Genomic DNA, 27,102 nt, shown 5'->3' with positions numbered 1-27,102 from the left:
CCTCTTTCATCATATTCTGCCGTATCTATGGAACCATTTCCAACCTCCCCTCAAGAGACGGTAAGAAAGGGGATGAAAAATTGACAGCTTCCTCCACCAACTAGACGATTCTCCCTCCGAGCATTCACTGATTAACAACCCCTCGATGAAATATACAAAATTAACAACTATCAGCCCTGCCCTAGAAGATTGAAACCCCAACCCTAGAAAATGATTGTCAGAGTCTATTTTCTATCTACGAGCATACTTCTCAATTTTCATGGCTAATAACGTTCTGATAAAGATAAATTAAATATTAGTTTCAACATATCCATTTGGCATGGTATAGTAGGGAACAACAAAATTAAATTATCGAGATTTTAGATTTCATTTCAATGTATAACAATGAAAAAGGAGAATTTATTGTATTTTTTTATTTAATTTTATTGAGAATCTGACTTTGAATTCGTATATAATAATCCTGCCATTTAGAGAAAATATTTAGTACTCCTTTAAACAAAACTATATTGATGTCATCATGTCAGGGTACATAGCTTTTTATTAAAAAAGAAAAAAAAATTACGACATGGACAATGACTCATTGATTAGATGGATATAACTATATGAAAAAAATTTTTTAAAAATAATGAAAATTTTCTTAGTAAATGATAACTCAATTTAACATTTTGAAATATAATCAAAAGTCGGTGAAACACAAACTCACTTATTGAAATATTATTATATAATTAAAGTAAATATAGTAAACTAAATCCATTCAGGATACGGCAAAAACATTTTTGGCTGAATTTCCTGCAATTTGTTTGCATATTTTTGTAAACAATGCATCAACTTTCAACTAGAAGTGACATGACGAGTTGAAGCCTAATTCCGTTGGGCATTTCCATCCTTTCATTAAGGAAAATAGAGCATCATCATCTAGACTAGATAACAAGGCATACATCTTGCGGTTCTGTTCGGGACCTCTAACGGTTCTTTCTCAAAGACAACCCAATCAAACGGCCCAGACAGAGAAAAACGAAGCCAACTAGCCCAATTCCAAAAACTGCATACACAGTAAAGGTACGCATCTTTCCATTTCTGGGAAAGGAAAATTGATATAAAATTACAAAAGAAAAAAAGGATTTTTTTACAATGCAATTTTTCAATTAAATGCTTTCGCTTTTAGCTGAAAGCTCTATATGCATTTTTTAGTTCATGCCACAAGCAAAACAAGGTATCATAAGCATCACCCTCATCCAAGTTACGATTACCAACCTGCGAGACATTTACTAGGGTCTTCAACCACTCTTCATGGAGGGTTGAGAATTCTGATCTCTGTTCACTTGCCCTAAAACTTTCTCCAACGGATCTTTTCATTACTTGTGCAGCCCCTGAGGCAGCGTCCACTACATGTTCCGGAATCCCAGCCATGATTGCAACTTGCAAACCATAGCTCTCTGGGCATGGTCCATTGGTAAGCCGATATAGGAAAACCAGCTCCTGCTCACCTTTAGAACAGCTTTCAGACTTCAATTTAAAGGAGCAGGCCATGTGTTGCAGAGTAACGTGTGGATGAGATGCAAACTCCTTAGTGAGGGGATGGTAGTGTGTTGCAAATAATAGCCGACAGTGAACCTTTTCAACAAGATGGCGGAACACCTAGACAACATCAACAGTAGGTTGTTTAAAAGGGGTATGCATACTCAAGCTTTAAAATTCGTAACTAGAAATGGCAGACAAAATGCATTTTCATAAACAAATGGTTAACAAAAAGTAAGCACTTCTTATTAGCCTTCAAGATTATTGCAAAGGAATTGCGGATTATTTTCAGTTCCATCTGGCTAAGATGTTGCCCCTAAAGCTATCAAATAATATTCCTCTACACTATGTGCGTAAGCATAATTTCATTTCCCAAAGATTTGCAACATCATAAATAAAATAGTGAAACTACTTGTTCCTGCCTTTCACAAACATGCATCATCATAAGGGGCACTATTTTTTTCACACGGCTAAGCACAAATAACAAAGCAATATTTATTATCACCATCACTTAAAGCCCAAAATTATTAAAGCTTTCCTAGTTATATCATATGCTTTTACTTATGCAAGTGTCAGTATGTGACCATATGGCTGATCTCGTGTAGAACATAAAAGAAAGAAATATCTCGACTAGAATCATGGCTGTGTCCGGGCATAGTTTAAGATGGGATGAGAAAATTTCATTCGAAGAGTCCAAGATGGCACGGTAATCCTCCTAATACGTGCAAGAGGAGGTAAAGTTGTATTAACTAGTAAAGTTAAGAAATCTCACTGCATATGCAATAGCATATCCATCAAAAGTGCTTGTTCCTCGACCCAGTTCATCAAGAAGAACGAGAGAATCTTGGGTAGCATTTTGAAGAACTGATGCTGTTTCCGTGCACTCCACGAGGAAGGTACCTACAAAAGTTGGTTGCATAATCAAAATCTATAACTGAAAAAGCACATGCAGTACATACTCGTATGTAAGGGTATCCGCACATTGAGGAACATGCTTGTAACTGTTTGTGCAATCCTGACATTAACTTATGTTGAATTAATTGAGGTATTCAGCAATGGAACTATTTATTAACCACAGTTTGGAAAGACAAATTTACAAGTTTGAAAATTCCAACAGTTAACTATATAAGAATCAAACATGTCCACAACTTCCAACTCCCACTTCAGTTTGAAAAATAATAGCTTCATGAACCAAGCATATTAATTAGGAAGACAAAGCCAACTTTGGACCACAAGAAAGTCAATGAACTCAACTAACTGTTGGTTTGTAATGTAAACTTACTCTCGCCAGTCATGATTCGATCAGTAGCACCAAGCCTCGTAAAGATTATGTCCACAAGAGAGAGAACACATGTCTCGCAGGGTACATAACTGCCCAGCTGCATATCAAAACATTAACATGTGTGAAACATAGTGGCAGTGGGTGAGACTAATATAAAAACATACTTATCACCGGCAACCTATGAAAGCAAGTATTTAATACCAGCTCTTAGGGACCAAAGAGAAACAAACCTGGGCCAGTATAACAGCCAGACAAGTAGCTCGTAAGAGAGTCGATTTTCCACCCATATTTGGTCCAGTCAATAGCAAAGCACGGGGATGATAGGCATTTACATCCTCACCCACGAAAATGTCATTTGGGACAGGCAGTCCCCCATTCTCCCCAAGGGCAAACGGATGCCAAAGCCCTTTAATTTCAAGTATTGGTCCTCCTGTTTCTTGGTTCAAAGTTACAGTTTTTGATTGTGGCAACACAAGAGGCCTTGCCATAGCCCCAAATGAAAGACTTGCAGTTACTGCAAAAGATCTTAGTACATCAATGCAGTTTAGGGCATGAATGACTTGAGACCATTGAGCGGCTTTTTCAATAAATAATTCAATCAGTATAGAAAGCGTTTCAGCATCCGTATCTGTTAAATCATGGTTCTGGTAGAGATAATGTCAGTTATGTACCCAGAGCGCCAAAACAAGAAACTAAAATCGTTGCTGAAATCTAATCTGTTTACTAGAAAGAATGTCCTGTGACTTGTGACTTTTCTTTGGCAATAAATTTACCACCCAAACAGTTTTAATAGCTACATGTCATGCCACCAGGCCAAAAAATGACACGTCATTCAACCTGTTCAATTGTTCACACAAGTTAACAGTGCGTGTTGGTTACACTCCATTTCCGTGGGGATTTTATCTTGATGTGGAAAATCTCAAAAAGATGAAATTCTGATTTGGAATAAATAAAATGTCTGATCCTAACATAAGCAATGTCTGAAGGTTAGATCCTGATTTGAGCAATTAGCCTTTGGTCAGCTAGCACTGCCACATGAACAGATAGAGGAGGGCCCTTTTCAACATCAATAATCCTCTTATATCTTGTATCTATTTGGAATTTAATATTCCTTTTTTTTTTAAAAAAATGGAACATCTAATTCCCAAATATAAAATGCAGATTTCTAAGACAAATATAAGCCTACAGCAACTTATTTGGCCAAAGCAATGCCTACCCTAAGAGATTAAGAGTCCAAGAAAAATAAAAACTAAAAGGACAGTGAAGCTTAATAAAATGTACTTTCTCAGAGTAATACATAACAAGAAAACAGACCTGGTAATTTGGGAAGTCACTATCTATGGCTGCTTCAAATTGACCAAGGAATTCATCAAGCCCATTAGTGCCACTTAGCATTGGAAGCTTAAAAACTTTTGATAATAGAGATACCATATCTGCATCCTTTTGTAATAGTTTTAACAAATCCATTCCAATCCTGAGACCTTTGACAAGAGTCCCAAAAGCTTTCACCTGTACCACAACAGAACAAATCTATCATGATTTTTAGAAAAGAAGTGATGGAAAGTCCGTGACTAAAAGACCAGAAGAGCAACAAGTTAACTTAAGATCTCAACATCTTCCTTGTTTTACATGGAACCCATCACTGAAAAACAAAATAAAAGAGCCCGAACTATTCTTGCCAAAATTTTGAGGAATAGTTTTGAGTCAACCATGCAACTATACAAATATTAACAATGAAGGAGACACCTTCCTAAACATTGTTTTCCAGAACATGCAAACAGTATGAAACAATTAGCATTTACTTTCCAAGCTACTTCACCCAGACAAAGCTATAGGAGTCTACCATAAAAAGAAAGGAGAGTTACCAGTTGTTTCAATAATTTTTTGCCTATCATGGGAAGAACAAGAGAAGCTGATGATTGAATGCTAGCCTTAACACGTCCAATTAGCCTTTCTAAGTCTGGAAGTTTGCGAAGATATTGAGCAATGAGTAACATTTTTTCTGAATGTGACATTAATTCTTCAACCACATCTAGCCTGTTGTTAATGCTGTCAACATCTTTCAGAGGATGGCAAATCCAGCTCCTCAAAAGCCGCTTACCAGATGAGGTCACACAGTAATCAAGATACTTGTACAATGTACCTGAAAATAGAATAATCTTAAGGATTACAAAAATGCCTGTCAGAAATTTTGCTTAAAGCTAAAGAGATTCACCACTTGCCTGAAGAACCACCATCGGCACTATTATTGAAAATCTCAAGATTTACAAGTGTCTGTCCATCAATTCTGAGGCAACCTTGGTAAACTTGGTAGGGTAAAACCTCTCCACTCCTTAAAATGTCATCCAGCTGCATGAAAGAGCAATTTATCAATAATACAAACAGATAGAAAATTGTGCATATTTACATGCTTACATAAATGCTAGTCTGCAAGCCTACCATCAATCGTGATAGATGACTGACTAATCCACCAAGTGCACACAATGCAACATCAGGGTGCATTACACCATCAAGAGCATTAATATATGAATTAAGTGACCCTTTAAAGTACCCATTTGACTGAATCATATTTCTAACTTCAGAGGCATCCAAAAAATCAGTGACTGAAAGTGCAGGACTCAGTTGAACTGCTGTAGATCCTACAAGATAAACCCAAATGAGTACCCAACATGACTCACCATGATTAATATAGTTTTGTCAAGCATTTTCAGCTACCTGATTCTTCAAAAATAGAGAATCTAAATGAAAATATGCAACAAGCAAGGCTGATTTATGACATTTCAATTATAAAGTTGCAGATTGTCCAGAAAAGAAAGAGACAGAGGGAGAAAGTAGGACGCTTTTTTATCATCATTATAATGCACATGGCTCATCAAACATAAATTCAGCTTTATCATATGAACTGCTTTCTTGATTAAACCAATGGATTACAGGCTTGAGAATCTAATAGGAAAACAGAAAAAACTTATGAATCCAAGAATTACTCATTTCTGAATCACAAAATACTAGCTCTTAGTGAAAGAAATACTCAAATAAAGATTGACATGTATACATACATATATAGGGAGTCATACTGATTCTGCTAATCAGAAAGTTGATAGAATGCTCACCAGTAAATGAGTACTTTTTGAGTGCTTTATGGGCTTCTCTGGGCAGCCCTGAAATAATTGAATATATACTTCTAATTATGAGGCAAAACTTTTATCAAAACTAGCCTTCAAGAGAAGCAAACAAGGGGAGTGAAATGAGAAAGTTCACCTGCACTTTCATATACGACTTCCTTAGGAGACACCTAAAATCAAATTCCAACCAGCACATTAGAGCTTAATTTTCCAAAAATATTAAAAAAAAATTGCAGGAAAATAAAGAACCTACTTGCATCAATAGAGCTCCCAGAGCAGCACAAGTACTATCATCGCTGATGGAACCAACCCAAAATTTTAAAGCAGCACAATCAACAAAAGCAAACCCATAGACAGTTGAACCTTTCTCCACTCCATAGTTTCCCTAAGAGCAAAAGCATTAAGCAATCATAATATATTCCAATACATATTCAAATTATAAATTGTAAAGTAATAAATTCTAAAATGGAGATAAACTGCAATAACTTATGAAAATCTACCACATCAACACAGGTAGAAAAGGTGGAAGCATGCATGCATAAAAACATATATATTCATTATACATATACTTGAGTTGACCCTCTGAATCTGACCATTCTACCTCCCCAACCCATAATTACAAAAAAAAAAAAAAAAAAAACACAAAATGAGGAACAGAGATAAAGAGAAAGGAAAGATCAATTCAAGGAGTCAAAGAAGGAAAACAAAGTAAAATACATTCATATACAGTGCAGATAAGCTTCAAGAAAACAGCTGAAAACTCGAGCAAGAAAATATCTTATGAGAGATAAACCACATGTTCATTTAGCAGATTCCACCTTTCCAACCCATATCTACAAAATTAAATAAGAAAGAAAAAAGAGGAACAGAGATAAGAGAGGAAAGATCACTGCATGAAGTCAAAGAAGAACATAGTAAAATACATCCATATACAATACAGATAAGCTTCAGGAAAACATCTGAAAATTCAAGCAAGAAAAATGGTATGACAGATAAGCCAGAAATATTCACTCAGCAGACACTGCAAAAATAAAAATCTGAATGCATAAATATGAGCAAAGCCAATACAAACATAAACAGACCTCCTTTATAGCAAGTAGATGAACAGCATCAGGCCCAATGTTACCATCAACTATTGTTGATGGGGTGATTACTTGAACTAATTTTCTTGAAATTACCTGAAAAATCCAATGTTGCTAGTCAAACTACTTAGACAATTACTGAACAAATCCATAGTGTAGAGTTAAAATCATGAAACCACCAAGGAAAGATCAGCATAAGTAGCTGAATGTTTATTCAAGAATCATGTGCAGAGAACTTTGGTGGAGAATCCAATTTGATGAAACCATAAAACACCATAACTTTATGTTACATACCATGTCAACATACATCAAGGCAAAGCATATTTTTGTAGTAGGAAAACTTCATAGTATTTGTCTTCGAAGCAAGACCGTACATGTGAGTTTTAATCATATGCAATAATCATGGCACATGAAGGGTGACATATCAAAGAGTAGCTAAAGGAAAACAACAAATATATAAGAAAATTTATTTAAATATACAGCTCAAACATGCAATAAAAACTTACAGAATTTGCACCCCTAGCTTTTGCTTGCTCAGATGTCTCTAACTGCTCCATACGTCCCACTTTGTATCTTCAGAAAGAACATTAAAATTGAATCACAATATGGTGAATTGAGGAAAGAGAGCAACAATCTAGTACTCAACATTGCACTCACATAGAAGATGACCAAGGACATGGATTATCATTCCTTTCTTGCACTTTCTATAATCAACACCTCTCAATTTCTTCCTCCACATTCCAAAAAGATTAAAACACAACATTCTCATTTCAGAGTTTACACAGTTTTTATTTCAAAGGATTCTACAATGTAGTATACACAGACAAGGAATGATGACAACCAAATCTCCTAATCGTTCTTTAAGACCAAGAAAATTGTTATCTTACCCACGAGCAACCAGCTTTTGAACAGCATCATCAATTCCACTTTCTGATATACCAACCTGACCATAAAGGAAGACACTATTACATCTGCACCGCTGCTTTGAATGGGCATATATGTATGTATATATACATATATACATATATACATATACATTTATGTATATAAATACACATATGTGTGTATGTGCGTATTTATACACACAATTATATATTACCAATACATGAATGAAAATTAAATGACAATCCACCTGGCGGCATTTGCCAACTCCGCTTACTGTCATTTTCCAATCAAGCTCCTTGTGGCCAATTTCAGCATCTATTTCATAGAGCTCATAGAATTTCCCCTGTTAGTGAACATTAAGTTCTTGAATTAGGTAAACCTGATTCACAAAAGAAATTTAAAATTCATAACATACATCAGCAAACTTAACTCCAACTTATAGACACACAAAGGGAGAGCTCGCATAATGCAAAGAGGTTGAAGAATAGAAAATCTAAATGGTGATATTACTCACAACACCCAAATTAATATACACTTGTTCATATTCCCCTATACAAGTAATCCAGTTAAAGGTTCATTTCACATGTTCTAGCATGTGATCCACTCACCAGTGTTCCTAAATAAAGGATGCCAGCATGCATCCCTCTTACAGCCATTAAAAAAATATACACCTTACAAGAAAATTAATTGAGAAAAAGGCAATATGACTAGCATATTATCCAATACCAGCAATTGGCTAATAAAAAAATGAAACTACAATGTGATGAAACAATAACTAACCACTTTAAAGAAGAGAACAACATCCATATATTGGCATTTGACACTCCAATATTGTTTTTGAGACGCTGACATTTTCTTGAGAGCATCCGGAGGTATATAAAGAGTCTTCTTGTCATAAAGGGAATCACCAGGCCTTCTTCTATTAGAATCCTTGATGCGAGAAGGATCAAGCCAATCAAATTTGCTAGCAATATCAGCGACATCCTTATGATTCTTGTTCCCAACATTAGAGTCCTGGAGAAACCTTACTCTTTTACCAGAATCCAACAAAGAACTATCCTTCTTATCCCCAAACTTAGGTAAGTCACCTTGAATTCGCTTCAGACGAGAAACACCAGGCCGAGTAACAGGTGTTTCTGGCCCGAGATCATCATCAGTCTCAATACTTAAAACTTTGGCCATTTCAGTTGGTTGAGCAGTTAATTCCACTTTAGGCAATTCTTCTATATTAGAAGAGTTGGTACGTGCCCGGTTACTGCGAAGTTAACACAGATTATTAACAAAGGCTATCCTTTGATACTAGATAGTTAAAATTTTAAATTTAAATTTATAAATAAAATTGAATAATATTAGATTGGACCGCCAGTTTTCTTATCCTCCTCAATTCTTTCAAATATTAAAAAGCATGTAAAATTTTGCTTAAAGCAAAGAGAAATAAAAGAGATAAATTCCAGCTGTGGCCAATTATTAACAAAATTAAAAACCTAGCAGTACGTCTAAATAGTTAATTTAAAAAAAAAAAGAACAAATTAATTTAATACGAGTAAAATGAGTCGAAAAAATACCTCTGACTTGCATTTTCTTTGTCGTCAACCCTCACAAACTTGTGCATGATACTAGAAAACATAGAAGAAGAATCTCTGGTCCCGGTATTGGCCGCAAAGCTCGCAGGCAAGACCTTACGTGGCACCTTCTCTGGTGGAGTATCGGTGCCTGTGACTTCCAAAGACGAGCCACAAACGGCGGCCGCATTTTGGTTCTGTTGCTTTGAAGGAAACTGAGAAGCTTCTTGGCCTTTTACCTTTCCGCCGATGCCGTCTTGGCTCGCCGGTGAAGGTTTTTGCAAGAACGAGAGTATCGATTTTTGGCGCTGCATTTTAGATTCTGAGAGAAAGGGAGCTTCGAAGGCGGTAAAGAAAATTAAGGGATACTTTAAGAAGCAAAAATTTGGCGCCAAATTTTGCCCCTTCGAGATCCTTTTAATCTCGAAAACTGAATTTACAGTGTTCTCTGCAGAAGATCTCGACCGTCAGAATTCTACCGCCCAGTCTGAAGCGTCCGATCTATTTCACCTTCGGCCACCTAGGAATCGCACTTTACGTTAGAAGACTCAAACAAATGAACGATCACCACGTCACCAACTCAATGAGATATTTTCCTTTCTGTTTTGGCTTTTTTGAGTTTTTCCTTGGGCATCACTCTAATTACAGTGTTTTTATTATCCACGTCAGCAAAAGAAACAATAAGGAATTGCCATGTCATCAGGATCACAAAGTAAACTTGCGAAGAACCTTCCAGATACTATAAAACCGCCGGAACTTTCCAGAATCTCAGCCTTTTATATAAACTCCATTGTATCTTTGCAAAATCCAGTGGTTTCGATTTTGTATGATCAAAGGTGTTTTACGTTGTCTTCAACAATGCCGAGCAGATTTGGTGGAGCCGTGACTCAGGACTGGGAGCCCGTGGTGCTACACAAGTCGAAGCCCAAGGCCCAAGAGCTACGCGATCCGAAGGCAGTGAACCAGGCGCTGAGGTCGGGGGCACCGGTCCAGACTATCAAGAAATTCGATGCTGGTTCGAACAAGAAAACCGAGGGGCCGGTGTTGAACCCGAGGAAGCTTGATGAAGGGACGGAACCGGCGGCTATAGACCGGGTCTCGGCGGACGTTAGGCAGGCGATACAGAAGGCGCGGCTGGAGAAGAAGTCAAGCTGAGTTGGCTAAGCTGATAAACGAGCAGCCTAAGGTGGTTCAGGAGTACGAGAATGGGAAGGCGGTGCCGAACCAAGCCGTGCTGGCTAAGATGGAGAGGGTTCTTGGGGTGAAATTGAGGGGGAAGATCGGGAAGTAATGTGAGACAACGTATGTGTCTTGTGCTTTGAACATATATGCGTTTGTTTGTGGTTTGGATTTCAATGATGGAAACCAACTTGTACTAATCGTTGTGAAGTTGTAGAAAAGTGTTCAATTTCCAGTGTTCTTGTGCGAAATTTTCAGCTTTGATCTGTAAATTCATGACGTTCCAGAGTTCCACAAATTAACATCCCCCTTGAAAATCATAATTTCACTCGAAACAAATTAGAATAAGAGGGACTATAAAATATTAAAAGAACTATGAGAGAAGAAATGAAACAGAAGAGACAAAAAAGCAAGCAAGGGAAAAGACAAAAAAAAATGAGAAGGGGGACGGTGTGGATGGCTTCACTAAGCGTGCTTCAAGGGGGAGGGCCAAAATGAGAAATGAACTGTTACAGGAATACTGTCAAATGTGCGCAAGTATCATTAGAAATTCAAAATTTTTGACATTTTTAAACTTGGGTAAATTAAGAAGCCACTTGATCAAGACTGACATTATGAAATTGCATTGCGAAAATCACAAAGCAAGGCCACATGGTTGGCCTGATTGCCCTGTGCATAACAAGGTAGTGCCCTGGGCTCCGCTGTTGAAACCACTGTTTATTTTGTTGGAACTTCATGCTCCTAAAACTACATTCCGGGTATAACTTAGTACTACAATGGTTAGATTTAGTGCCAGGGAGAATCGTGAATGGGAGTCACAACGGACTTGATTTGGTGATACTGGTTAAGGGCTTCCACTCCATAATCCCTTCCGAAGCCGCTCATCTTGTATCCTCCGTAGGGGCAATCCACATCAAACGCAATGTAACAATTGATCCAGATGATGCCGGCACGGATCGATCTCGAGACGGTGTTCGCCACGTTCAGGTCCTTGGTTATAATCCCAGCTGCCAGGCCATAAGTTGTGTTATTTGCCCTCTTGATAGCCTCTTCCATGGTTCTGAAATGACCAACAAATTCAGTAATATGTTTCATTTAACAAACAGAAGGGAGAAGAGAAAATTAAAGACTTACTTGAACTTCATCAATGACATTACAGGTCCAAAAATTTCTTCCTTGGCTATGATCATGTCATCCTGTGCACAAGTTTTTGGGAGTCATTGAGAATCTAAAACCAAACTTCCAACAACACCATAGTTTTAAGGTTCTGCAGCAATTGTAAGAAAGCCTACCTTAACATCTGCAAATATCGTGGGCTCGATGTAGTATCCCTTCTGGCCCACACGCTTACCCCCTGTTAGCAAAGTAGCTCCTTCTCTTTTGCCATGCTCAACATAAGAGAGAATTTTCTCGAATTGCTTCTTATCAACCTATACCATGTGAAGGCCAACAGTTGATCAATTAAAGGAAACTACATACATACACAAATACATTCATGTGTTGAATCATAATTAGTCTTACCTGGGGTCCTTGATGAACTCGAGGGTCAAAAGGGTCCCCGACAACTGATGACTTCGCCTTCTCCACCAACTTATTCACAAACTTTTCATATATACCTTCTTGAACATAAACACGAGAACTTGCCACGCAGATTTCTCCCTACAGATTTAGAAGATGAGAAGAGATAGCACAGCCACCAAATAAAGGTTGGATTGTAAAATTTTAACCGTCATAACAAGCAAAAATAACTTACTTTGTTAAAAAACATGCCACCGAAAGCAATATTTACTGCCTCGTTAATATCAGCATCATCAAATATTAATAGAGGAGATTTGCCTCCCAACTCTAACGACACCGGTTTCAGATTGCTTGCGGCTGCTGCTGCCATTATCTTACGTCCAACTTCTGTAGACCCCGTAAAACTCACCTATAACAAGACCCAAACAATGTGAGCTAATTTCTTCATCAACGTGGAAATTTCTTATCTTATACATGAAATTAAATCTCACTTTATCAATGTCCATATGAGCGCTAATGGCAGCTCCAGCAGTCTCTCCAAATCCATTTACAACATTGATCACTCCGTCAGGGATGCCAGCCTGATTAATTTGAACACAAACAAGAACAAAAATTAACAAAGCCAAACAGAGAAGGGCACGTTAACCAACTATTTTAACGTTAATTTTTCTTTTCAGAAGAGGTCGAACTCAATTATTACCCAAGCTTACCAGCTTAGCAAGATGAGCATGGTAAAGAGCTGAAAGAGGACTCTGCTCAGCTGGCTTGACAACCATGGTGCAACCTGAGGCTAATGCGGGGGCAACCTTCATGAAAAACATAACGGTGGGAAAATTCCAGGGAATTATATGTCCGACTACTCCTATGGGTTCCCTGAGAGTGTAGCCCTGAAGCCCCTTTGACAATTTTAAAACTGTCCCATGAATTTTATCGGCTGCACCTGCAAAGTAACGCAGAGTCCTTGCTGCACCTGGGACATCCAAGACCTTGCCATGAGCATACAGCTTGCCCACGTTAATGGTATCCAACGCAGCTATTTCTTCTATGTTTTCTTCAATTAAGTCTGCGAACTTCATCATGATCCTTCCTCGCTCCTGGTAGCCATGAAGGGAAGAATAAAAAAAGATAGACTAATAAAGTAGCAAGAAAAGTGGCAATATCTAGCCCTCTATTATTTGGCATATATATGTATTTTGATACGTAATTAATATATAAAATATTATGAACAACTTACATACATAACTTTATGTATTATATAGGAGACTAATATTACAAGTAAAAGTTAGAATTATAATTAAACAATTTTCATTACGTATGATAAATATAATCCATCCAAAAAATTAAACAAATCAAACAAAATCAACATAATATTAAACTAAATTCACATATAATAGAACTTGAATATGAACTTAAACCTTTGAAGAACTCTTCTTTTCTAATAAGATAAGAGAAACATCATAAAAGTACATTATTAATGCATTATGACATATTCATCTCAACATATAAATTATTTCAACTCTAACGTTAGGATGAAAAAATAGATTATTTTATATCGACGTAGTATTTATAAACGCTTATTAAGTACGGTAAAAAGACAAAAAAAACTGATGATTCCATCTTGCATATCACATTTTACCGTGCAGGGGATGGCCCTCTGCGGGTACAACTCCACATATATGTAGATCCCTCTCTTTACTGTTTGTTTGTGAAAGACGAGATTGTCAGATGGTTAATTAATTGGTCAATAATGACCCTGCCCCACACTTCAATTATTCACGGTGGCCTTTTCGTCCGGGGCATCGTCGATTCATGAGCCCCCCATTGCACATAAAAGACGTACAGAACCCTGGATTCTGGAACGTGGCCATTCGGGTTATCAGGTTGTCCACTTGTCCTCTGGTCTCGGCTTTCAGAAATCAGGACGTGTTGCGGCCAGAAAATAAATCAGGGCCTAGTTTTTTCATTCTCATTGAGAAAATAAATTCAAGTTGTTTTAGAGGTCAGATTTGGAGAGTGTTTTCACTTCCAGAATCATAAGAACAAAAACCACAAAAAAGAAAGGTTGATGGAGACAGGCTATAACACCAAAAAAATTGACTTCCTGAAAATATCTTCTTTTGGTACATATCCTGAAAATAATCTTCAATCACAATTAAAATTGGTGAAAGCACTGCCTAGCTAATTTTCTAATAAGCTAAACTAAGATGGAGTCAGTGTATAAGCAATATTCAACATTAATTAGTAAGAAAAAAAGTTAACTGTTGGACCGCTAGGTTTAGTTAAACCGAACGAGTTGAATTAACCAACTGTACTGACTACTGAGGCTAATTAGAGGATAGCATCATTGCAGAAAGGTTCGGAGGTGAGGATGAACAGAAAAGTAGTAATCATCACATACAAAGCCAGACAAGCGAGGCCAAGGGCCATGGTCAAATGCGTGACGTGCAGCCCCAACAGCCAAATCAATGTCCTCTGCATCTCCTTCTGCAATTCTTGTTATCACCTCCCCTGTTCTTGGATCAACCGCCTCGAACGTTTTCCCTGGTGTAACAAATCATTCTTTCATTATTCTTATTCAAAGATACAAAACTGAAGAGCTTTTTGAAACTACCATTACCATACCCCCAACAAACGAGAAACGTCAAAGAGACAAATAAAGAAGAAGCAAATTCCGCTGATATGGTACAGAAAAACAAAGCCTGGAACCATACCTGAAATCGAATCAACGAACTTGCCGTTGATAAAGAGCTTCGTGAATTGTATTGGTGGAATCCTGTCAAAAGATTCAGATTGGTCAGAACTTCCGTTGCAGTATTTCGCCATTTCTAATTTCTCTGTTTTGTTTTCTCCCCCTCTCCGTCTCTGTGTGAGGTTCGGGCAAAGCAACAAGAGGTTGTTATATTTCTTTGGCAATGTAATCGCCCATTGCTCTGTATTTAATGCAAAGGGCTAGGGCTTTGACAGAAACCATAAGTATTCGTGGAATTACCTTTTACCTTGAAGTCAAATTCAGGATATTTCTTCTCTTTTTGTCCAAGGAAAAATAGAAATAAAAGGAAAGAGACAAGAAGCTCCGTTCCTTTCTTTCCCATTAGACTCCTTTATCGTGTCTAACATACGAATTGAAACAACGTTTTTAAGCCAGCATTCTTGTCTAAACATATCTTACGCAGAGGGAGCAGAAGAATTTTGTTCTTTTTTAAGTTTAACCAATAATTTCCATTAGGCAACAGATCATTACGTGTGCATATGGAAAAGTCAGACTGTGTGGCCTCATACAAACAAAAAAAAAAAGTCCGAATGTACCAAAAGCTGAAAGAGAAAATATTGCTAATTCATTGTCGGGAAACGTGCCAATCTTTTTCATGATACGCAATGGCGAACGAATATTCGTATTTAACAACGATATTTTTTTATTAATAATATTTCTAATTATACATACTATGTTTATTTTGCCTTACAAAATGTATAACTCCCTATCATGAATTACATTATGTACACAAAAATCATTATGAATTTTTTTTGTAACACAATTATTTATATCATTTTAAAGCGTATTACATAAAATTTTTATTGCTAAATCTTGCATTTCGTATAGTGTAATTTTATTTTTTTTTCTTTCTTATAGTGTAATTTTATTGATTATTGAAGATGAATAGAACACTGATGCTTATTTTGAAATCTTTGCTTCAATCGTACGAAATCTTAGAATTGAAGTCGTCCGTCGGCTCGGGCTTAGAGAGAACCTTTCCCTATTATTTAGGCTATAATTAGATAATATTATTACAGTCAAAAGCTTTATTTCCCTCAATTTATGGTTTTGTTGTATAAATAAGGGGGAATTATGGGCTTTTTGACCAGTTAATATCTTGTATTATTGTTTTAGTTTGCCACTTTCGTGCTTCACCAGGATGAAACAGTTGAACGAGGACTGACGAGAGCATACAGCGACAAAATGCTGTCCACATTATTCACGAAATATATAAATATTACAACATTTTTTGACATATTCAAATTAAAAAATGGAAAACAATTGGTCTCGATGGATTATCACTGAAACAAATTGCCACGGCCGCCACCGCATAGACAACTGGCTTTGTCGTGTCGGCTATTCCACCAATCCTAGAAAATTTGATGGGAAAAAGTTCAATATAAGCATAAGATTGATTGATCTATGAGCTATTATTGTCTTTAGCCAATAACTTCAACTTATTTTTTTGTTTTTTTGGTTGAATTTGATCTATTCTTATGTACCAAGAAAACAAGGCTTGTTTGTTAGAATTTGAGAATGCCCTTTTGCTTGAAGGACGAAAAGTTGTAGAGAAATTCTTTTGCAGGAAAAGTTTTTCGTCAAGTGGATTGAATCAATGACAAAACCACGTGGATTGACACATACAAAGAATGCAAGAAAAACTATGTTCTATGAAAAACATGTTGCAGTGATAGGACGGGGCAGCAAATGGGAGAATAGTTGGGAACATTCTCATTGAAATGTAGGGTATCGTACAAAAGCTGAATATATGCAGACTGTACATGTGTAACCACATGAAAGAGAAAGCTATAACTAATCCTAAAATTGATTAGCTTAATTAACTTAATTAACTTTTGAGAAACACCATTTATTAATAAAACTCTACGTTTTAAGCATGCCATTGCCTTCCTCTTGTCCTTAATAAAATGGTACGTGTAGAGGCCTCCTGTTGTGAAAATTATTCAAAAATCAACAAAAATAAAATTCAGAGAAAATAAGTAAGCAAAAAACACAAGAATTTACGTGGTTCGGTCTCTTACCTATTCTTCTATTATTGAAAATTTAAAGTACAATAAATTGACCTTTATGGTTCCCAAAACCAACCCAAGATCCCTTGCACACTATTTTTCAATAACCTCTCAAGAACACTCACCCAAACCACTCTCGCTCCACCTAGAGCAAAAGACAGAGTTACAAGGTATTCACTCTCTAGACCTCTTAAAGCACTACTTATAATTCTAAAGCCTAGAAATCCACTTTTATAGTATAAAAGTCCAAAGTAGAATGTGATTAGGATTCGATGTGGAATAAGAAGTTTAAAACCATACAACTACTTAATATTGTATACAAACAAAAATCTTAATCAAATAAGATCTAGAATTCTAGTCAACCTAAAACTCAACAAATCTCCACCTTTGACTTGAATTCAAACTCCTTAAACCTCTTCCACTAATCGCACCTAATTGCAACTTCCTAACTCCACCTATTTTCCAACACCTTGAATAACTCTCCAAGCATAAGACTTTCTAAATCATTGGCCTTTATAATTACCATGACTACACATACCGAATCAAGTATGGTCCAACACTCGATTTTACAAAACGGTTAATGCACCTGTATAGCCGTCAAGTAAATGGCACTAATTGACTTCGGAAAGGGACCTCGACGACCCTTCTAATTCACTACTGACAAGATTTTTTGTCCTTTCACCATCATCTACACCATGAGAATCTTTTATCACCTCCTCGGCAAATGAAATCTCACTTTGGTAGCTACCATCTCCTGTGCACTGTTCCCATCATTTCGAGGCCTCACATTCTAGATGATACAAGCCATTATGTAAATTCCCCCTCATCAAGACCATGTCGCCTTGTGTGACTTTTACTACTCCATCACAAGTAGAATATCCATACCCTTTGGAGTCTAACAAGCTCAATGATATTAGATTCTTACGCATCTTTTGGACATAGGCCACACCACCCAAAGAGCGCACAACCCCATCAAACATTTTGATTTTCACCACTCCAAGACCCATGACCTTCACTATTGACTTATTACCCAAAGTCAAATTCCCAGCCACCCCTTATTGAAGTAAATCAAAACAATCCTTTTGATAACATATGTGAGTAGCAGAAGCATAATCTAAATACCAATCATAATTTGCATCCATATTTTCTGAAATTGTAAGGACATCACAATCATCACCTTCAGCAACGAAAGCACACTCACCTTTGTTCTCGTTACTTTCATCCCCTTTTGTAGGACAATCCCTTTTAATATGCCCATACCCTTTGCATTTAAAGCATTGAACATTGTTGGATCTAGACTTGCCACCCTTAGATCCCTTACCAGTTGACTTCTTCCTATTAGCCTCAATTACTAATGTCAAGTCATTTGGATCTCTATCCCCTTATTTACTTTTTTTTCGGGCTTCACGAGACATTAACGTTGCTTGTGCTTGTTCAAACGTTATTGTATCCATCCCACATTTAAGAGATTCCACAAATACCTCATAGAAGTCTGGAAACGAAACCAGGAACAATAGTGCATTTTCCTCTTCCTCCACCTTGACATCAACCTTCTTCAACTGATCAATGATTCCATCGAATTCATTCATATACTTCATGAGGTATCCATTCTCCTCCATCTTTAAGCTATACAACTTTCGCCTAAGCTGCAACTTGTTAGAAAGACTTTTCGTCAAGTAAATTTTCTTTAACTTTGCCCATAATCTTGGAGCAAAATCTTCATCAATAACATGATTAAACACATTATCTCCAATACAAAGCCGAATAGTGCTCACACACCTTTGCTCCAACTCTGCCCATTCAACATCCTTCATGTCATCTGGTTGTCCTTCCTCATTTCCCTAGCAAGGGGCACATTAAACCTTGCTGTACAAGGAGATCTTTCATCATTCTCTGTCACTGCGTGAAAACTAGTCTTCCCATCAAACTTCTCAATTGAAAAATTCGTAGAACTAGTAACTTTCGACATCCTTATTGAATTTTGAATTTACTGAACCCGAAACTTTGATACCAGTTTGTTGTGAAAATTGTCCAAGAATCAACAAAGATAAAATTCAGAGAAAATAAGCAAACATAAAACACAAGAATTTACGTGGTTCGACCTCTTGCCTACTTCCACAGAGTGAAACTGTTATTCTATTATTGAGAATTTAAAGTACAATAAATTGACCTTTATAGTTTCCAAAACCAACCCAAGATCCTTTGCACACTCTTCTTCAATAACCTCCCAAGAACATTCACCCAAACCACTCTCGCTCCACCTAGAGCAAAAAATAGAGTTACAAGGTGTTCACTTTCTAGAGCTCTTAAAGCACTACTTGCAATTCTAAAGCCTAGAAATCTACTTTTATAGTATAAAAGTCCAAAGTAGAATGTGATTAAGATTCGATGTGGAATAAGAAGTTTAAAACCATACAACTACTTAATATTGTATACAAACAAAAATTCTAATCAAATAAGATCTAGAATTCTAGTCAACCTAAAACTCAACACCTCCCTTGTCTTGTTTATGGCTTCTTTTCTTCATAGTTTCGATTCTTTTTATTGGCATGGCAATGGGTACCTTATTATAAAGTATCCGTATGTACCCCGATCCGATTATATACAATTAAGGTACCTTATAATTGAATTGAGGTTGGACTAGGGTTTGAGTACCACCCCTTGGATACTTGAACCAGATTATAGTTTTTTTTTAATTTCATATAATTAAAGACAAACTTATATTACTAATTAAATTAATTCATGAAACTATTAGTAATTAACTTGTAATATCTTTTAATACATATACTTTATATATTGTGTTAATCTATAAGGAATATAATTACTATTACATATATGCTTTTATACTTTAAATATAAACATTTTTACTTTATATTTTGTGTTAACGTTATAAAAATTATAACTTATAAAATTATTAATTATAATATATACATTTGTGTGTATAAACTTATAAAATATCTACCTAAAAAGAAATTGTGAGATTAAATAATTTTGGAATCTAGTTATTTTTTTTAATTTCATGGGCAAACTCATATAGTTAATTGAACTTGTAATGTTTAAGTTGTTGTTTGACTATTTATTTTTAGTTATTTAAGTTTAAATTTGAGATATTTGTTTTTGATTATTTAAATTTAAATTTTATTATTTGTATGTTTTAATAAATTTAATTATCAGTTAATTATATGAAATATATATGAAAATATTATTATATATAGATACAGATGTGAATTCGAGTTTGAGAAATTGGGTACCAATGAATAGCATTTTAATAATTTTTTTACATAATCAAATTTTTAAACGGATTCAGGTAATTATCAAGTAGTGAATATGTGTTAAGGTTCAGGTTAGGATAATAAATTTAAAAAATATTCGGATAAGTATAAGATTTGAATACCTTATTTATTAATTGAGTTCAGATTCGATTACTTCAAACTTAGTGGATACCCTAACTGTTAACAACTCTATTCTCTTCTTGTCATTTTTTCTGGTTCAAGTTTATCATATTAAATTGTTTAGATAAAATATTAAATTAAGGTTTAATTTATCATATAACTTTCTTTTATTTTCTATTAAGATTAAAAAAAAAAAAAAACACATAAACAAACTTTTAAAACCATAGTTTATTTAAATGAAGTGATATTCCCCTAAATGACAAAAAGATAAAATATTGATGGCCTTTGTTCTGTTTTGTCATAGTCAGACCCTGGCCTGTTCTGGCTGATGGCGAATGGTGGATACTTCAAAAGAAATTATAAACAAGGCATGACTTCTAGTCTAGTGGGCACCCAGCCGCACCAGTTCGGTCTATCCCATGGAATTGACCCGTGATTCATGACTGAAAGCATTTATGATGATTACTTGTCATTTATTGTCAATAAAGTATTGCTGGTCCTTCTTAGACTTTGTGAATGGCGTGGAAACATTTCAAGTCAATGGAAACAGCCCAAGTAAAATTATTAGTGAAGGGTTAAGTTAATGTTATTTAATTATTTTTCATAATTTTAAAACAAGCAAGTTGCTTGTTTTATATTTTATTGATAATATAATTTTTGTTGGACATTATAATCTTATGTTTTTAATTTTCATAAACAAATTCAAATAATTGATACATGTCTTTTCGATATATGACAAATCAAATTAAATTCAACGATTAATGCTTAATTTTTAATTCAATAGATATGCATATTAAAAAGAAAGACAAACAAAAGAAATGAAAGAGAATATTAGGTAAATAAAAAAGTGGATCATATTGAAAGTGAAACGTGTAATCATACTGGGAATATATCTTCGAGGTTCATGCTATATATAGGCCGAGGCAACACTATGTAAGAGACCATGGCAGGTGGCGTGATTTTCATATCATTGCAAATCAAGTGGGAATATTTATATATTTTTTCTATTTTCTTTCTTTCTTTTATTTTTTATGAATTTAAATTTTACAAGTTAAACAAACACATTGATTTTAATATAATAAAATCATAATTTTATTTTTTTTAGGAATTGATATCTTATTCATTTTAATGTCAAAAAATAAAAAATCATCAAAAATAAATTTAAAATATAAAAGGTATTTTAATATTAAAAAAATTAAAAATAGGTACAAAAGTACTTTTTTTTTTTTAATAATTATACATCTCAAATGTCTAAAGGAAGAAAAAAATTAGTCATAGACTTCATTTATGGGCTGGACCAACAATTAGGCATGCGCTAAGGAAGGAAAAATAGTGGGGACGGGAGTGGGGCCCCGAGGGCGGCGGGGCGGTTATAAATTAAAACAAGAGCCGTAACCCTAGGGGCAGTTTTAATTATTGTGCAATGTGGTTGTGGTGGTCTTAAAAGGTCGTAACAAAAGCAAAAAACATGGTGATTTTCATTGCAAAGAAATTGTATTTATCGCTGTGGATGAAGCCCCGGAAATATGGATGTGTGGTGTTTTCAAGTTCCGACTCTAGCATGCCCCAAAATGGTGACCAACATGCAATTTCTGGAGATACGCGTGTCAAAAAATCCACCTCTTTGGGCTTTGTGTTGCCCTGGTGCTCTCAAGGAAGAACGCTTCATCCCGTCGCAACCCACAAATCTGGAGGTGGGGTCTGCAGATCTGCAGACATTGTGGTGTCATCGATCACTGTTACGTCAAACTCATTAATTTTTTCAGTACTAGTATTAAAAAAGCTTATATTAGGGGTCAAAGATTTCAATTTCAGATTTTTATTTAAAATTTTATCATAGTTTTTATTGTTTGAGTTGAGTGAGCGTGACAGTTTTAATAATGTCTACACCAATTACGTGATAGAACCTTTCTTTTTTTTTTTTTTATTGAGATCAGGTATTTGTTTTGGCAAAACATTTTGGTACTTAATCAAAGCTTTGGACCAAGGATTATCTTGAGCTTGCTCCATGTCCATGACATAAGATCAAAACTTTGCTTCCCCAACTTTTCAGCTTTTCACTATAATCCGCTCCTCCCGGTATAAGGGTTCCCTTTGTCTCTGATAATGCTTATGAATTTAGAAAGAACAAGCACATTCGTATTTTAAAAAGGTACCTTCACACTAATCTTATTACATAATATTTCATTTTCATACTATTTTCAGGTATCTGAACCATTTCAAGCTTTACCTTCGATGAGAAAAGATGATTATTTATTAAAACCAAAAAAGGGACTACAAGAAAAAGAAAGGCTTCTCAATACAAGGACACCTACAGGGATTACACAAAAAATTCCTGGCCCACGTTGCGGCTTCCACACTATTGGGTATATGATGAAGGTTGGTATGCAGATGGCGGCGCAGCGACATAATCATATGCCCCATAACTAGTTTGACCCCCAAAAGCACCGCTGTTCCGATAACCAGCAGCACCCACATTATCCACAGGGTGTGGGTAGTGTTGTTGAGTAACTGCAGCAGGACTTTGAGAGTGGGCCACACCATATGCTGCTGCATATGGCGCAGTAGGACCCTCAAAAACATTCTGGCCAGCATAGTTATATGGTCCAGAATATCGTGCAGCTGGACTATGCTGTGCTGAGGAAGCTGGGTTTCTACGACTGAAAGGGGGATAGGAATTTGAAAATTTAGCTGCTTTAGCTGGACGGAAAGCAGATGGTCCACTGCCCCGGCTGCTACCAGCATTATGGCCTCGCTTATTTTGAGGCTTTCCAGTGGCTGATGAACTCTTTCTCCTATCTGCCTTGACTTTCTCCAGCTGAGTGGCTCGCTTTCTTAAGCTATCAACAGAGAATTCTGACTCAAGCTTATGGTCTTCAACACATTTGATGATGGCTTTGATTGAATTCAGCTCCACATTATTCGACTCCTCCTGCTAGACCAACTATCTTTAACCAGTAGTTCTTTGCTTAAGGGACAAGAAAACGAAATTCTACATACATGATGTAATTGGTATGTTAAATGGAAAAAGCGAATGTGTACAAACCGTTGCAGCTGCACTATAATTTTCATTCTTCAATATAGTGGTGGCATTCTTTTTGGAGTTCCTGAGATAGGACTTGAGCAGAGAAACAGGAGAAAATCTTTCTGTCAAGCCAGCCTCCATGGCAAAGTACACTGCCTCTATCTCTTTACCATTCTTTACTAGCTCATCAATAATATCTGAAAAGTTCAGAGATCATTCACTCAAGGAGGTGCAATTTAAGTGAATTCTCATATAATGATGATATGAATAAAACAATACAAAGTATTTGTACAATGTTTCTGGTTATATTATCTTTAAGTGATGCCAACACCATAATTTATGAACTGATTCTCATTTTCTTGGAAGGGGTGTTTATCTTTTAGCTTTTACTTTAGATTTGTGCTGGCACAAAAAACTGGGCAAATAATCACAAAGAGAAAGCCAACGACCCAATTCAGTATAATACATTGCAGGCTATATTACCTATTTTTCTACCTTAATTTAACTAGTAATTTTTCATGATCAAAAAGTATAATTTACATGAGAAACACAGTATCATAGATCTTTGCAACCTACAGTCAGAGATGGTACACAAGCACTAACATGACAAATGTGCATGTGATTTATTTAAGGAATAAAAAAAAAAACCATTCAAAAATACCAAATCAGAAAATTGTGTCTCATTATATAACTTACAGGCATAGATTTGCTCAGGCTTACATTCCAAATACATTTGCCTAAAAGTAAGTTACAAGTGTAGGAGCTACCAGTGTGCATGTGTCGTCAGTGCGTCTGCACATGCAACATGAGGCACTGCATGGCCAATGCCTAACATAAATCCTACAAATCTTGTTTGTATAGGCTTACATCAAATTTATATCGGTATTTGACATATGCATCCGTATTATAGAGAAATGCAATGCAAGCACATACTCCAAAATCCATCTGTGCAAACACAGACATGCATGCATGTATGTATAATTTGGCATCGCACACAACGGTCCACTCTGCTATCTTGTAATGCAAGTGGAATCTGTGAAGCATGACTTATCACTTGGGAAGGAGAGTTTCCAGTTCACAAAGTTAAGTACGAAAGTACCCATGCACGATTTTGATAACATACAACTATCATCTAAAACAGCAAACACAGGGGGGGATGGTGTGATGGGAAGCTGATTTATAAACCAGCTGCTAGACATGACAAGTTCAAGTGAAAGATGTAACAAAGTACAAGTAAATTCCAAAAAGGCATAAAGCATCTAAAGGATGTAAAAGGCAGGGTGAGTTGTAAGCTAATTAAAAACCTCAAATAAGGTTTGGGGTAGCTAGGTCCACTCTTATCTATAGCTACAGACAGCACCCTTCAATATAGCATATCTTGTGTGTGTGTGTGTGTGTATTTCAAAACAGGTTATCTTGTGCAAATATTACATATAAACATATTCATTTTTCACCCAGTCATACGTAAACTAAATAATTCAAGGAGTGAACATGCCTTCAGCATTGGTCAGAGTGACCATTTGCAAGGCAATGCACTATAAATCCACGGTCTAAACAGGAGATTTGAAATGTAAAGGAGTCCTTGGAAAACAAATACTAGAAAATAACTTTTAATGAATTCCATAAAGTGCCACCAATTAAAATTTAAAAAAATTCTATTTGCATTAATCAATTCAATCCCCAAAATATTCTCCCAATCAGAATGTTTAACAATAATAACTCAGCCCTGATGCAAAAGGAACCAGTTGACTTAATCTCCATGAATGACACAACACAATCTTACCCTACCAAATTGCTTGGATGCATTACAAAGAGTGCAACTCGAAATCAAAGCTTATAACAATGTTAAATAGAATTCTATTACCTAACCACAAATAATTTAATCCACAATCAAGTTTTTTTTTTTAAAAAAAAAAAAAAACCATTTTCACTCATTTATTATCCTAAGCAAACTGAAAGCAACAACCAAAAACACATAAGTGATACGACAGAACTTAAGAAAAAATGTTTCTTTAAAAAAAAAAAAACTGAAAACAACCCTTTGAAAGGAAGAGCACAAACCTCCCATTTTATCACCAAACTCCAAAGCAGCAGCAAGCTTAGCCATATCCCTCCGCGACGCAAAATCCACAACCAACTTCCTCAAAAACCCTTCTTCAAACCTCTCTTTCAACTCAAACCCAACCACCATTTGCAAAAACATAACTGCCTCTGCCGCCCCAACTACTTCTCCCTCCCCATCCAACTGCCCTTTCCATTTCTCAACCACCTTTGCCGCCCTTTCTCCAATGCTCCTTGCAAACTCCGGCCCTTCCCCTTTTTTTCCCTTCCAATTCGCGTCTGGAAACAATGCCTGAACCAACATTCCGCATGCCCATCTCTTATCAGTCAAACCTCCCGTCTTCCCAATTTTCTGGGAAACAAAGTCGTCGACGGCTTCTAAAACAAGCCTGGGTGGGTCAACGGCTTCGTATAAGGCATTGGAGATCTCAGCTCGTAAGGAAACGGATTCTTTTCTCTTGGAAACTATGAATTTAACTAATCCCATCGAGTCCATACGGCGGGAAAGGGATTTTAATGATTCGGAGAGTTGGGCTGAGGTATTGGGGTTCTGGAATTCGGCTAAAGCGGATTCTTTCTGGGTTTCGATGCGGGCAGTGACGGCGGATTCGCGGTCGGGGATAGAGGATTCGCGGAGGGAAAGGGATTCTAGGGTTTGGGAAGAAGTGGAAGAAAGGGAGAGGAATTTGGAGTCTAGGGATTGGGATTTTTGCGAAAGGGAATCTTGGAGGGAGGAGAAATGTTTGGTTAGGGCTGTAAATAATTGGGTGCATGTCGATAGGATTGTCTTGTGGGCTTCGAGGTCGTCGATGAATTTCTGAACTCTGTCGGTTGAAATCGCCAGCTCGGTCGACATCGTCGATGTAAAACAGCGCCGTTTCGGTGGGAGTGGAGGAAAAACCCTAAGCCCTGGGCGGACGGAACAAAATGCGCGGTGTCCACCGGTGTTTTTATGCCTGGAGGGAGATTGGTAAGTTTTTGTGTAATGAGGAAGATCGGTTTACTTAATCTAAAACGACGCCGCTTCTGTTGACGGGAGAAAAAGGTGTACTTAAACTAGTGGACCGAGCTCATTATGCATGAAAATTTTGGAATTTCAAAATTAAGTTTAGCCCAAGTTTTGACTCTGAGGATCGAATTAGGCCACCGATATTTCAGATCCTGTCTGGGCCTTTCTGACAGTTAAATGTCAGCTCTAGTGAAAATCTTAAATGATGGAAACTGCTAGGTTAAGTAGAAGAGAGTTTTGATGTAAACCATATGCTACTAAAATTTGATACATGAAGGGATTCGCTTGCCTTTTATTTCTAGCAGAAATAACCAACGATTTAACGCAAATTTTGGTTACAAGTGAATGGTAGAGATAAAGGTATCTCACAGGCTCACACTCGCAAGGACATTGCCTTGTTGGATTACCAGGTTTCTCCACAGTACGTTATCTTGCAAGTTGCAAATTGCAATAGATGATCCATCGTTTTCGGCCCTTGATATCTTTGATGCCTTAAGGTAAACCCAAATTAGCATATTAGCATATTCTTTCCAAAGCATTTATTCCAAGGTGTCCCACAATCTCTTTCCAACTTGCACTTGCCCCTTGACTGAAGATCTATATGGTGTTGATAAGTAATCAATGCCCTTTCCGAGTACCATCCAAACCCGAATAAAAAGAAATAGCCACAAATCCTTTTTTGGGGTCT

The 27,102-nt window shown here is 36.4% G+C and overlaps 4 protein-coding genes across 6 annotated transcripts; 1 reads left to right on the top strand and 3 right to left on the bottom strand.

Annotated features, from left to right (window-relative positions):
• On the bottom strand, nt 887-10,187 carry LOC18588626 (DNA mismatch repair protein MSH7). The gene is made up of 17 exons (XM_007013155.2): nt 9,455-10,187; nt 8,670-9,144; nt 8,137-8,232; nt 7,892-7,947; nt 7,511-7,577; nt 7,005-7,100; nt 6,176-6,307; nt 6,059-6,092; nt 5,911-5,958; nt 5,240-5,439; nt 5,023-5,149; nt 4,666-4,943; nt 4,115-4,309; nt 3,031-3,444; nt 2,801-2,897; nt 2,291-2,418; nt 887-1,638 (listed from the first exon to the last, which is right to left on the bottom strand). Exons 1-17 carry the CDS (start codon nt 9,763-9,765, stop codon nt 1,162-1,164), a joined length of 3,231 nt encoding a protein of 1,076 aa, XP_007013217.2. The 5' UTR covers nt 9,766-10,187; the 3' UTR covers nt 887-1,161.
• LOC18588625 (multiprotein-bridging factor 1c) lies at nt 10,238-10,887 on the top strand. Its single transcript, XM_007013154.2, is given in 2 exon segments — nt 10,238-10,596; nt 10,598-10,887. Coding segments are annotated over 2 exon segments (432 nt in total). The 5' UTR covers nt 10,238-10,309; the 3' UTR covers nt 10,743-10,887.
• LOC18588624 (aldehyde dehydrogenase family 2 member C4) lies at nt 11,152-15,260 on the bottom strand. 2 transcript variants are annotated; one of them, XM_018127674.1, is made up of 9 exons: nt 14,860-15,260; nt 14,547-14,689; nt 12,859-13,242; nt 12,640-12,729; nt 12,384-12,557; nt 12,152-12,289; nt 11,923-12,060; nt 11,765-11,826; nt 11,152-11,690 (listed from the first exon to the last, which is right to left on the bottom strand). In XM_018127674.1, exons 1-9 carry the CDS (start codon nt 14,969-14,971, stop codon nt 11,417-11,419), a joined length of 1,515 nt encoding a protein of 504 aa, XP_017983163.1. In that variant the 5' UTR covers nt 14,972-15,260; the 3' UTR covers nt 11,152-11,416. The 2 variants fall into 2 exon arrangements, with proteins under 2 accessions (XP_017983163.1, XP_017983164.1); XM_018127675.1 differs by lacking the exon at nt 14,860-15,260 and having other exon boundaries at nt 13,785-14,689.
• On the bottom strand, nt 22,460-26,676 carry LOC18588623 (FRIGIDA-like protein 4a). 2 transcript variants are annotated; one of them, XM_018128217.1, is made up of 3 exons: nt 25,406-26,676; nt 23,366-23,541; nt 22,460-23,254 (listed from the first exon to the last, which is right to left on the bottom strand). In XM_018128217.1, exons 1-3 carry the CDS (start codon nt 26,259-26,261, stop codon nt 22,679-22,681), a joined length of 1,608 nt encoding a protein of 535 aa, XP_017983706.1. In that variant the 5' UTR covers nt 26,262-26,676; the 3' UTR covers nt 22,460-22,678. The 2 variants fall into 2 exon arrangements, with proteins under 2 accessions (XP_017983706.1, XP_007013214.2); XM_007013152.2 differs by having other exon boundaries at nt 22,460-23,251; nt 25,406-26,669.

This window comes from Theobroma cacao, chromosome 9 (genome assembly GCF_000208745.1).
Source record: "Theobroma cacao cultivar B97-61/B2 chromosome 9, Criollo_cocoa_genome_V2, whole genome shotgun sequence".
Taxonomy (NCBI): Eukaryota; Viridiplantae; Streptophyta; class Magnoliopsida; order Malvales; family Malvaceae; genus Theobroma; species Theobroma cacao.
The sequence above is the reverse complement of the archived record's forward strand: the minus strand, read 5'-3'. Positions and strand labels throughout refer to the sequence as shown.